The sequence below is a fragment of the Parasteatoda tepidariorum genome, chromosome X2 (genome assembly GCF_043381705.1).
Source record: "Parasteatoda tepidariorum isolate YZ-2023 chromosome X2, CAS_Ptep_4.0, whole genome shotgun sequence".
In the NCBI taxonomy this organism is placed as follows: Eukaryota; Metazoa; Arthropoda; class Arachnida; order Araneae; family Theridiidae; genus Parasteatoda; species Parasteatoda tepidariorum.
The window spans coordinates 19074845-19086912 of NC_092215.1; the positions used below are offsets into that span (position 1 = coordinate 19074845).

The 12068-nt window shown below is 30.7% G+C and overlaps 1 protein-coding gene across 2 annotated transcripts; it reads right to left on the reverse strand.

Moving 5' to 3' along the window:
* Positions 1–998: 998 nt before the first annotated feature.
* LOC107450570 (uncharacterized) lies at positions 999–11597 on the reverse strand. 2 transcript variants are annotated; one of them, XM_071188293.1, is made up of 6 exons: positions 11440–11568; positions 7698–7763; positions 5699–5739; positions 4020–4202; positions 1684–1963; positions 1290–1650 (listed from the first exon to the last, which is right to left on the reverse strand). In XM_071188293.1, exons 2-6 carry the CDS (start codon positions 7735–7737, stop codon positions 1376–1378), a joined length of 819 nt encoding a protein of 272 aa, XP_071044394.1. In that variant the 5' UTR covers positions 7738–7763; positions 11440–11568; the 3' UTR covers positions 1290–1375. The 2 variants fall into 2 exon arrangements, with proteins under 2 accessions (XP_015921884.1, XP_071044394.1); XM_016066398.4 differs by having other exon boundaries at positions 999–1963; positions 11440–11597.
* Between the last annotated feature and the right edge of the window lie 471 nt (positions 11598–12068).

Genomic DNA, 12068 nt, shown 5'->3' on the forward strand with positions numbered 1-12068 from the left:
TTTTATTTTTTTATTAATATTATTATTTATTAAACTAAATGAATGTTTTCTTCTGTTAGATACTATTTGATTTTTGAGAAGATTAAAAGGCATTTGCTTGATATGAAAACTATTCTGTGTTTGATACTAAGAGTTCTCGTAGAATTCTCGTTTTTCACATGACACATGTGTCACACTGAGTCAACATGAATTTTAACACTAGATTGCCTAAGGAAGTCATTTTGACTGCTTTTAATTTCAATTAGAAAAACAATGATGTATATAATGACACAATTTTTTAGAATTTTGTACAACATGTAATTTTTTTATTGATAATATTACGCAAATGTAAATAATATAAAAAATATTAAAAACTAATTTTAAATAAATTTTTTTAAACATTATTTATACTTTTACAATCCAGTCGCTTTGACTGCAATATAGGTATATACTAAGATTCAGTCTTTCTAGTGTTAAAAGAGGATCTGAAATACCACACGTTTTATATTTCAAATTTTGATTGGGTGACAGCTTTGTATTTTACGCGTATAGAAAGATACTAACAGAATAAATATCTACCATTTATTTGTGAAAATTAAATAAAAGGTTTAAAAGAATATTTAGAATTTTATTAGATAGAGGCAAAAATTCATGAACGAAAAAAAAATTTGGAGCACCGTCCACAGTCTAGATGAAATGCACTATTTAGAATTCTTAATTATGTATGAAGAGATCTAATACTTCTAAATATTTATAATTAATAATTTTTACACTTATTTATACTTAAATAATGGAATAAATCGGATTTTTTTTAATCCGTTTCGTTTAAAGTAAGTATAAATGTATGGCATTTTTGTCATTAGCCCGAGTACGAAGGCTTCTTTTTGCTGTTGAGCTGGAGTCCGAGGCAGAACCGGGCTCGGGCTAAGCTCGTCTCACCTCTGGTGGGTAAATTTTACTATCTCGATAATTAAAGCGAACAGTAATTTAGCTGAATAAAAATAAACGATCACTATAAATATTTTTGTTCATCAAAATTTTATTTTAATTACTATAAAGGAACGGCATAATAATGATTATAAATAATTATTTTGTGTTCAATAATTATAATAAAAAACATAATATTTCAAGTTTAATTTAATATTTTTTTCTTTTCGAGATTTCCTTTACACTATTTATAATTTAAATATCTAATTTTATATTAAATAAAACTGTTCTTAGTTCAGACATTCATGAAATCCACCGGAAGACCTATGAAGTTGATCCCAGACCATAAACTGAGCAATCAGACCATAAACATTATAATTTTTATTTATAATTTTTATTTATAATTTTTTTTTTAAATTTTTTTTCTGATAATTTAATTTTCAAAGCCATATAAAGTCGAATTCTGATCTTAGCTAGCAGGAAATTCCCAAGGCGTTTTATAACTGTACTTTTGGCAGCAGCAATCTTCTTTATTGTTATTACCATTTTGTCCGTTATTATTCGATCCAGATCCACCACTTTGACCGTTGTTATTAGGACCAAATCCACCACCTTGTCCGTTGTTATTAGAGCCGTATCCACCACCTTGTCCGTTGTTATTGGAGCCGTATCCACCACCTTGTCCGTTGTTATTAGAACCGTATCCACCACCTTGTCCATCGTTATTAGAATCGTATCCACCACCTTGTCCGTTGTTGTTAGAACCATATCCACCACCTTGTCCGTTGTTATTAGAACCATATCCACCACCTTGTTCGTTAATATTTGGTCTATAATTAGCATCTTGAAAGTTGCTTGGATTATTTCCCTGACCACCAGGTGGAGGAACCCAAGAAGAACCCGAGTTGCCTATTTGTTCGTTGACGTAATAAAATGAAGGGGCTTTGTCACATTCCGTACTGTACCAGTAATCACACGCTAATATTTCTTGGTTAAATATTGTTCCTCGTCCACATAAGAAGCTGTCTTTTCTGCCATCATGACACACGTGGTACACCTATAAAAATGAAGATATTAGAAGCATATTAGTTTTATGTGTTTTTTACCATGTTTTTCAATGTATAAGTTACCTTTTCGTACCCGAAATTTCAAGGAGAGTTGGAGATCGACTTATGCACTCCACGGTAAGTACATTTGAACATGTTGGTAAATGATTGACTGGTTCAAATGTACTACTGGTGTATAAGTCGACTTCACGAACGAAGATTGTTTAGAGGTTCACGTATACACCGGTAATATATTTGGACTCAATGACGAATGGTCACTCCTTCAAGAATACCGAGTCTAGGAATAGATTTGAACAACAAAATTGAAATGAATGTTGATTGTGATTACCACTTGATGCTAGCAAATGGTTGCTAGTCTTAAAAGCGTCACATTAGCAATAGAACTAAAATTAATAAACTTCAAACACTTATTTGACTAGCAGTCCTCTTGCCAGCAAAAACTGGACACTGTGTAAGCACATCCAAAACAAGTTACTAATTTTTTTAACGAAATCTACTGCGCAAAATACTCTCTATGAATATAACGTGTAGAGAATTCTTTATTATATTCATTAAAATTAATATTAATAAGCAAATATTTAAAAATTTGTTCAAAGATGCCCCAATATCAGGGACTAAAATTCGAAATTTTCGCCTTTTTCCGCAAGTTTGATTTCTTAAAATTATATTATGAAAATATTCAACTCTCGTATGAACAGCTTAAAAAGAGCCCATAACATAAATATAATATCGATTATATAATGGATATATCTTCTTCGGCGCTGAAACACAGAATGAAAGAAAGAAAACAGAGAAAACACAAAATATCCAAGTGGTATTCAGAGCTCACGATTTCTATTCAGAAGGAAGAAATCTTTGTCATTGTTAAAATAGAATGAAAGAGGGTAACTCAAGTATCCAAGTTTTAGTATGCTCTTTCCTACTTCAGTTCAACACTAAACAATTTCTTCTTATTTTTTTTTTTTAAACAGGGAGCCGAAACTATTGTAAGGCTGCTTACTTAGCATTTTTTCATTTTTTTCACATTGCTTTAACCATATACATAAAAACTGATAAATTTAGAGGGGTGATAAAAGACATCAAGAGCGTGAAAACTTGTCATAGAATATGGGGCTCCAAAAATGGTAATTGGGGGAAAATCGCCGAAACATCACGCTGGAAAACAACCGCAAAAGATACCACAATTTTGGTAAAGGCGGAAAGACTTATTTGGTTAGTTATTATTGGAATTATTTGAAGCAGAGTATGCTGACGTCAAACTACAGCGACATAAAAACGATATCCAGACGAGCTTGAAGATCCAAGGTGTGATTTTGTTGTCTGTCAAAGTCAGGACAACCTGTATTACTAGATTTTCTGGCATGGGCAAGCACCTCCGGGAGTCATTTTTACTTTACATTCTCCATTGCTGTCTCACTGTCTGCATTGTTGTCATATTATAGATTTTAAGAACGTAAAAACGACTCTCAGATATAATAGAATATGCCAGGTGTGCTTTTTATATCTTGCAAAGCTACAACAATCCTTGCTCTGAGATTCTCCGACACTGTTAAATGCATCCGGGAATCATTTTTATGCTATGTTCCAATGGTTGTCCACGTTCTCGATTATTGTTCCACGTTCTCGATTGTTGTCCCATCATACGTTACAATGACGTAAAAACGAAACCCTAAAGCATTCGAAGATATCAGATGTGCTTTTAATGTCTATAGAAGATATGATAATCCGTGCTTTGAGCTTCTCTGGCAACGGCAAGCGTATCCGGAAACCATTTTGTGTCGTTGTAGAATGCACAATGTCATCAACGGACACCACTTAAAACAACTCTTGTATACATAATTCAAATATACCTTTTAGTTGGTAACAAGTTTGTAATATTTTTTGTAATTTTTTTTTCCAGCGTGACGTCAAAATCTGCATGCTTTTTTTAAACGATTCATCCTGGTTTGGTACCCCAGATAATAAATTATTTATATTAATAAGTTAAAATAATTAATGGAAAAATCGAAAAAAAAATGCTTACGTGAGTAAAATTTACGAACTAACCTGGCACTGAGCTTCCACATCAGCGTATAATCCTCCTTCATAGACTTGGTCATCACATCGAAAATTTGTTGTTGGGATTGAATTGTAATTTGGATAATCAACTCCCGCTGTACCACGAAACATATTACTCATATCACCATTGTTATTCATATCGCCATTGTTATTCATATCCCATCGTTTCTGCTGCAAGAGAGAGAGAGAGAGAGAGAGAGAGAGAGAGTAAGTTGAACCTTTTCAAAAATATAATTCGAAAAGGAAACTTAATACAAAACTAATAGAATTCTGTGGGCCGGGACAGCCTAGCTGGCAGGGCACTGGAATCCTGTTCGTGTGAACGGGAGTTCGAATCCCGACGACCGAAAAGTCCCCGTGTAGTAAATGGTGATTGGTGCACGCTAAATCTGTCGGGTCACAGAGTACTCCATTTTTCTGTAACAAATTATACCTCTGGGGGTACTGAAATGAAAATTGATCTTTCTCTGGTTCTGGTCGAAAATTACGATCTGTGGATGAAGGAATGGGTCCGCTCTACAAACGGGTGTGACATATGAAAGTAGCAGAAGACTAATTCATGGGCATAGATGGCGCCACTGAAACACAAGAACAATCGCACCCCACCTGTGTTAATGGACGACGACAACAATAGAATTCCATATTAGAAATAGATAGTATAAGGGTCGCTCAAATGAAAGTAGCACTACAGTCGGTTTGATAAATGGTTTTTAATGGTGTTAATATTATTTAGAATTAAAAGAAAAAGAAGTAATACAGGCATAACAGATAGGATAGACATAGTCCCCCTGTAGGCTGAAAAAAGTGCCCCCAGGTGGTACAGGGATAACCTGGGTGAAGAAGCTCCTAGGTTGGTTGTGAAACCAATTCTCAACGGCAGCTTTGACCTCACTATCGTCGGTAAATCGCCGTCCCTTCAAAGCTTTCTTGAGTAGACCAAAGATATGGTAGTCACTCGGCAAGAGGTATGGGCCATACCTGCCAACTCTTCCGGATTTTCCGGAAGATCTTATTTTCATATTTAAAGTGGTAGCAATACTCAGGTTATTCCAATTAACTTTTTGAATTATAATGGTAATTATAAATGAGTTTGACCACCACTACATATAAATAATTACAATAAATATATAAAAGCATAATAATCCTTGCGCAAGCGAGTTTCAACGGAATCAAATATAAATATATTTCTGAGTGAGATTGTTTTTCGTTTATTGTTTTATAACCACTCTGAAAATCCATTCTCGGATAGAGTTTAAGTTGGCAGGTATGGTATGGGCTGTAAAGGGGATGTTAGAGATCCTCCCAGTGGAATTACCGGAACAATGTTTGGCACATAAGAACGGGCATTATCATGCATACAGTTAGGAGGCATCTATGACGCGAACGATGCCTTTTAGCGAGCTTCTACGCTATCACGCACGTATTTGGCGAGATCCGACAATATAGCATGCATTTCCAGCACTCTGCGCGATCTATAGGAGCAAGCGCAGTTAAATTTCACTTCAAATATAACAGTTATTACAGCAATGCTACCATTAAAATTTATCTATAAAATAAAAATGAAATTTTTCCTAATATAACAATATTTAGAGACTATTATTTCGGAAATATAACAGATTAACAAATGAAAACCATTAAAAGTTACATAAAATTTATAAACAACTTACCCGTCTGAGAAGATTTTTCGACTTTGTACTTGATACGCCACCTTTAAAATACAAAAATGAGCATTTTGTTTTTATTTTATTACATATAACTTAAATTGTCTAAATTAATATAATGCAACAATAAATGAACTAGAAAAACTAGTTAGAGCTTAAAATTGTTAAAACATTTATACCCATTTGCGTCAAGCATGCTTCGAAACAGAATAATAAATTAATAAATAAATAAATAGCTAAAATTAAAATCAGTAAAATAAAAAATTATAATATTGCATTAGTTTTATTTCTTCTATAGACACGAGGCTGTACTGTTTTCCATATTATGTAAGAACATAAATACATGTGTTTGCACCTGAAGTAAGCAGATAGGGTCCTTTCAAAGCTAAAGTGGTAGAAGGTAGAAGAAAATATCCAGCTTGTTTAAGCTTACATAAACTTGTTTCGTAAAGTCAAGTTTGAAAGGCATTAATAACTAAGAATGGAACCAACATTTAAAGAAGTAAAAAATGAGGTGATTTCATTTAATTACGATTTTAGTCTTTCCTCTTGTCTTCTAGGTCTCTCTTTCATAACTTGAAAGAGTAAGGGCTGGCCATGCTCCTGGTGCAGCAATTGAACTTTCTTTAACAACTGGACCCCACAGGCCGCTTTCGGCCCTTTTCTTATCCATCTTGAGCTTGTGATCTTTGTAATGGTACTATGACATGCCCGCCAATTCTTACGGATTATCGAAAATATTTTATTTTTACATTTATATGGTAGCAAAATTTTCACATTCATGCTTGATTCCTGTTTTAATAATTTTGATATTTTACTAAATTAATAAATTTACCTAAACGTACTTAGTGCATCAAAGGGAAAAAATAGTTTGTAAATAAATGTAAATAAATATTTTACGTGAACTCTGTGGTCGGTGTGAGGCGGGTGCGGATCGGCATTGAACAACAAACCCAATTCTGAGTTTACGACTATCAGTGTTCTACTCAATAACTTATAATTTTGAACCCAATCCAGATGACAAGGGAACTCTTGAATCAATCATTGGGACAAACTAGCCTTGGTGGAGGACTTTTTGATAAACTAACTCGTATTTACGTTACATAAAGAGGAAAACCACAAAAACCTCCAAATGCTAGCCCGACGGCAAGGGGACTCTAACCCATGAATCGTCTACCACTGAGGATATTTTACGTCAACACTATGGTTGGTGTGAGCTGGGTGCGGAATTCGTATCGACCAGTCATTGCTAGGATTCGAACCCAGTTCCCTCATTGAGACAACTTTACGCAAGGGATCAAAATTGTAATGGCTTGTCTTCAGATCATTCTCAAGGGCACTTCATAAACCGTCGCCAATATACCATGGTGAGCTGTGGTGGCTCAGGAGATAGAGTGCTCACTTCCCAATAACTTGACACAGATTCAAATATAAGCGTTGGCTGGTCGATATGAATTCTTCTTCCATCTCGCACCGACCCCAGATAAGACATGAAAATATCCTCAATGGTAGAGGGATCGTGGGTTAAAATCCACATGCCATCTGATTAACCATGGCAGGTTTTCGTGGTTTTCCTCTCAATATAAGGCAACTGCAGATTAATTCCAACAAAAAGTCCTCCACGAAGGCTAGTTTATCTCAATGCTTGATCCAGGAATTTCCTTGTCGTCTAGATAGGGTTCAAAATTTCAAGGGTGGAACATAGGTAGTCGTAAACTCAGAATTGGATCGGCTGTTCGTCACCGGTTATAATATTAAATAAAAAATTGCTAATGGTACAGCTCTAGTACTACTACAGCTACTAATGGTACAGCTCTAGTACTTTGTTTTTATGAATTCCAATTAAAAAATTTGTCTACGCAGAATTTGGGTGGTCTTGTATCCCTTACTTTTAGTTTCAAACTTGGCCGAGAAAGGCTTTATATGAATAAAAAAAATTATAACATGAATGAATGCAACTAAACAAACATAAAAAAATCAAGACAAACCAGTTTTTGATACTTACTCACAAATAAAATCGATGTTATAATAATCCAGATCATCATTGTTGAAATAAATTTAGTTTAATTGTCTGCAATGAAATATGTATGTTAGTAAGTAACAGTCTAGGACTAGCTTTCATATTAAAATTAATAATGCGTAAATCGAGGATTTGCAATAAGATAGATTTATTTTGAGACATTAAGCGTTGTAGGAATACAAATTTGCTAAACTACATCGCATTTTTTACATTTGCTATCCTTTTTAAGTTTTTATGAACTGTACGAACTATTTAGGAAGATATGGGATATTACTTGAAAGAATGATTTAAGAAAATTTACAATAATAAACAGAACTAGACTAAGCATTGAATTATTTTTGGCATTATTTTTTTGAATTGGCATTAAATTACTTAGGGAAACAAATTTTTTGTTCTATTTGTACAAGTACTTCATTTTAATTCAAGTGTGATGATATTCAATCTGCAATAAGTTTTTCTTCTATAGCAATAGCTCTATTAAAATGGTATTTTTTAATTTAGTTGAAATGTACAATTTGTTTACTTTTGTTGAAATGTATAAGTTTATGAAGAACGTATAGATTTATATATATTTATGCATTTATCTGCTCCTTTGAAAAGAACACTAAATCAAAAAAAAAATGATCATAACATCATAAACTGAGATGAATAATCGTCTTCCTTCTACCACGCCCTCCTTACCAGAGAAGTGGGGACACTTAGTAGTCACTAGAGTTAATTTCAGAATACTATGGTTTGGACAATATTATTAAATTGCAGGAAAACTCTCTCTCACTCTAATATATATATATATATAATGCGTNATATATATATATACATATATATATATAAGTCGCTAAAACCCGATAATAAGTTCGTTATATGGAAAATTCGTTAAATAGAAAATCACCTTTTGAAATATTTAAACTACACAAAACAGGTTTGAAAATCATAAGAATTAGACATAATTAAAAAACCAATTAATACTCTTTTACTTTGTAAACTAGTATATAATATTTTAGTATATACTATTATATACTAGTTTATTTTATAAATCTTAACCATTAAAGAAATCTGCATGGAAAGCAAGAATAGAGCAAAACATTATCATGCTGCATTATGCGTTGCACTATCATGCTGCATACATTTTAAACTAAAGCTAAATTTATGTATAAAATTTAGCATTTATTATAAAAGTTATTCCAAACATACATTACCACTTGCGTTCTTAAGTTTAATTACTACTCTTTAAATCCCTTAATTTTGTGTAAGTTTTTCGTTTGAAATGCAAACAAAAAGGGAAAGGGATTTTACTGCTTTCTCTAAAAGTTAAGTGGCTTCGAAAATCAATTCAAGGTCATGCGTATCAATGCGCTAACAAGTTTGAAATGTTTTGAAATAAATGCTTTTCAAAGAAAATATAAAAACTGCTAAATGGTGAAAACAAAATAATAATAGTGCAAAATGATTTTTTTAATTTCAAATAAAAATTGTTTTCTCTCAAGCTGAGATAAAATGAAAAAAGTGCGAACTAGGAAATTAAGAAATTTAATAACGGAAAAAAATCGTCCGGCGTTATAAAAGAACAAAAGCTATGAAATATTTTCATTTCTTGTTATTTTACATATTTCATGAAATTTCACTTTTACGATTAATTTATTTAAATAATCTTTTTTCTTCTATTCTTGTTGCATTGTATTATCTATTCGTCTTGTATATTCTTCGATATAATCTTCAATATTTTTGTGTTCTATTTGTCGTGTATTATATTGCATTTTATTTATCCTTCTATTCTATTTGTCTCTCGTTTACTGTATATTAAATTAAGTAATTTATTTTATTTAACTTTCAAAATCAACTAATAAAAATCAGTTAAATTAATTATTGAATAATTATTAATTAAACAATTATTTGATTAATCTATTTAAATTATCTTCTTTCTTTTATTCTATTTGTTTTGTATTCTATTTGTCTTGTATTACATTGTATTCTTTTTTTCTACTATTCTATTTGTTTATTGTTTATTATATATTAAATTAACTAGTTTGTTTTAATTAACTTTCAAAATTACGTAACAAAAATAATTTAAATATCATGTTCTTTAAATTTAATTGTTCATTAACAGACATTAATTTTACTGTCAAAATTTATTACCAGTAACTTTCAAAAGTTTTGCTTTTTCTCGTGTATTCTTTTTTCAAACAGATGAAAGCTGGCAACTATTATTTCATTTTTTAAATTTATTTTGGCGAAACAAATGCATTCGTATTTATCAAAATAAGAACAAAAAATACTTTTAGAAATGAAATTTGTTTTTAGTGGTTAAAATCTAAGAATCCTCATGGTGTCTTATAAGTATCTAAATTTCATCAGTAATTTGAACATATAGTTGTAAATTTGTATAACATATGTTTGAAATGGAATAGTCTGTTACAAATTAAAATGATTTTATGCGAAATATTTCATTTACTCCAAGTCTCATTGAACCTGCCTTTCCCTATTATTGAAATTAAATGTTATTATTTTTTAGAATTCTATTTTTATTTTTTATTTTAATTAATTTGATAAAAAATTTTTAAGTGTTAATGTTTAATAGATAAAGTATCACAAATAGGAACGATAAGAAATTATTTGTACTGACCTGGCGAATGAAGAGAATGCGAATTAGTAAATTAGTGCCAAATTTTAATGCCAAAATTTACTTCTAAAACTTGCTTAACCCATTAACCACCAAAACTTTTGTTCTCTCTAGTGTTCTTTTTTAAACAGATAAAAGCTGGCAACGATTATTTTATTTTTTGAATTATTTTTGGTGAAACAAATGCATTAGTATTTACCAAAATTTAAAAAAATCACTGTTAGAAATGAAATCTGTTTTTAGTGGTTAAAATCTAAGAATCTTCATAGTGTTTTATAAGTATCTAAATTTCACAGTAATTTGAACATATAGTTGTAAATTTGTATAACATATATTTGAAATGGAATAGTCTGTTACTAATTAAAATAATTTTGTATGAAATTTTTCATTTTCTCCAAGTTTCATTGAACCTGCCTTTCCCTATTATTGAAATTAAATGTTATTATTTTTTAGAATTCTATTTTGATTTTTTATTTAAATTAATTTGATAAAAATTGATTAAGTGTTAATGTTTAATAGATAAAGTATCACAAATAAAAACGATGAAGAGAATACGAATGAAGAGAATACGAATTAGTAAATTAGTGCCAAATTTTAATGCCAAATTTACTTCTAAATCTTGCTTAACCCATTAACCACCAAAACTTTTGTTCTATCTCGTTCTTTTTTAAACAGATAAAAGCTGGCAACTATTATTTAATTTTTTTAATTTATTTTTGTGAAACAAATACATTCTTATTTACCAAAATAAGAAAAGAAATCTGTTTTCAATAGTTAAAAATCTAAGAATCTTCATTTGCTAGCGTGTGAAAGTATGAGATTATTCAAATTACATCTTTTATTTGAACATATAGTTGTAAATTTGTATAACATATATTTGAAATGTAACACTCTGTGCAAACTTAAAAGAGTTTTTAGGAAATGTTTCATTTTATCCAAAGTTTCATTGAACTCCGCTTTCTCCTATTATTGCAATTATATGTTTTTTTAAATTCTATTTTAATTTTTTATTTAAATTCATTTAATAAAAAATTGTAATATGCTATTGTTTAGTTGAAAAAGTATCATAAATAGGATGTGAAAATTTTTGAAATTGAAAATTGTACTTACCTGGCCAATGAAGAGGATACGATTGTGTTTGACATCATTTGATTATTTTTAAGGATTTGAAATTACGAAGCGAACCGGTTGACTTGAGGTTTTTACCAAAGGTCAGGGTCTTGACCATGACTTCACTTTCTGCTGTGATCATAGTTATTATTGTGAGTGAAAGTAAAAGAACATATCGCACTTTAAATGTCAATTTTCTTGTTCTGTCGAACACTTTCTACCAGGAAATTCCGTTCTTTGTATAATGGCTTCTGGTTAATTCCACTTTTGTCTCATGGAATTTTTTTTTTTTACTAATCACTCTTTTTCCTGTGGGGACTATAGTTTAGATTTCTTTAAAAGATGTCGGTTTATATTTTTGCTGCTAAATATTATTGTGAATTTCCTATACCTTAAAAGCCTATATTTATTTCAGCGAACAATATTGTTCCACATTATAATATCAGCATGTTGTCTTCATGATAGTTTTCGAAATATGTGACTTGACACTTATTTTATTTTTTATATTTTAGTACCATCAACGCTAAAATAGAATTCCTAAAACTATATAACTTATAAGTTTTAGGAATAACTTATAAAAAATTGATTTTTGAAATTTTTGTTTTCCATAGGTAGCTTATCATACGATA

What these genes read in the sequence shown, in the direction of transcription:
- LOC107450570 (XM_016066398.4), bottom strand. Translation starts at nt 7,737, where the DNA reads ATGATGATCTGGATTATTATAACATCGATTTTATTTGTGA. An exon ending in AACATCGATTTTATTTGTGA is followed by an intron (nt 5,740 to 7,697) that starts GTAAGTATCAAA and finishes TGTATTTTAAAG; the next exon opens with GTGGCGTATCAAGTACAAAG. An exon ending in CGAAAAATCTTCTCAGACGG is followed by an intron (nt 4,203 to 5,698) that starts GTAAGTTGTTTA and finishes TCTCTCTTGCAG; the next exon opens with CAGAAACGATGGGATATGAA.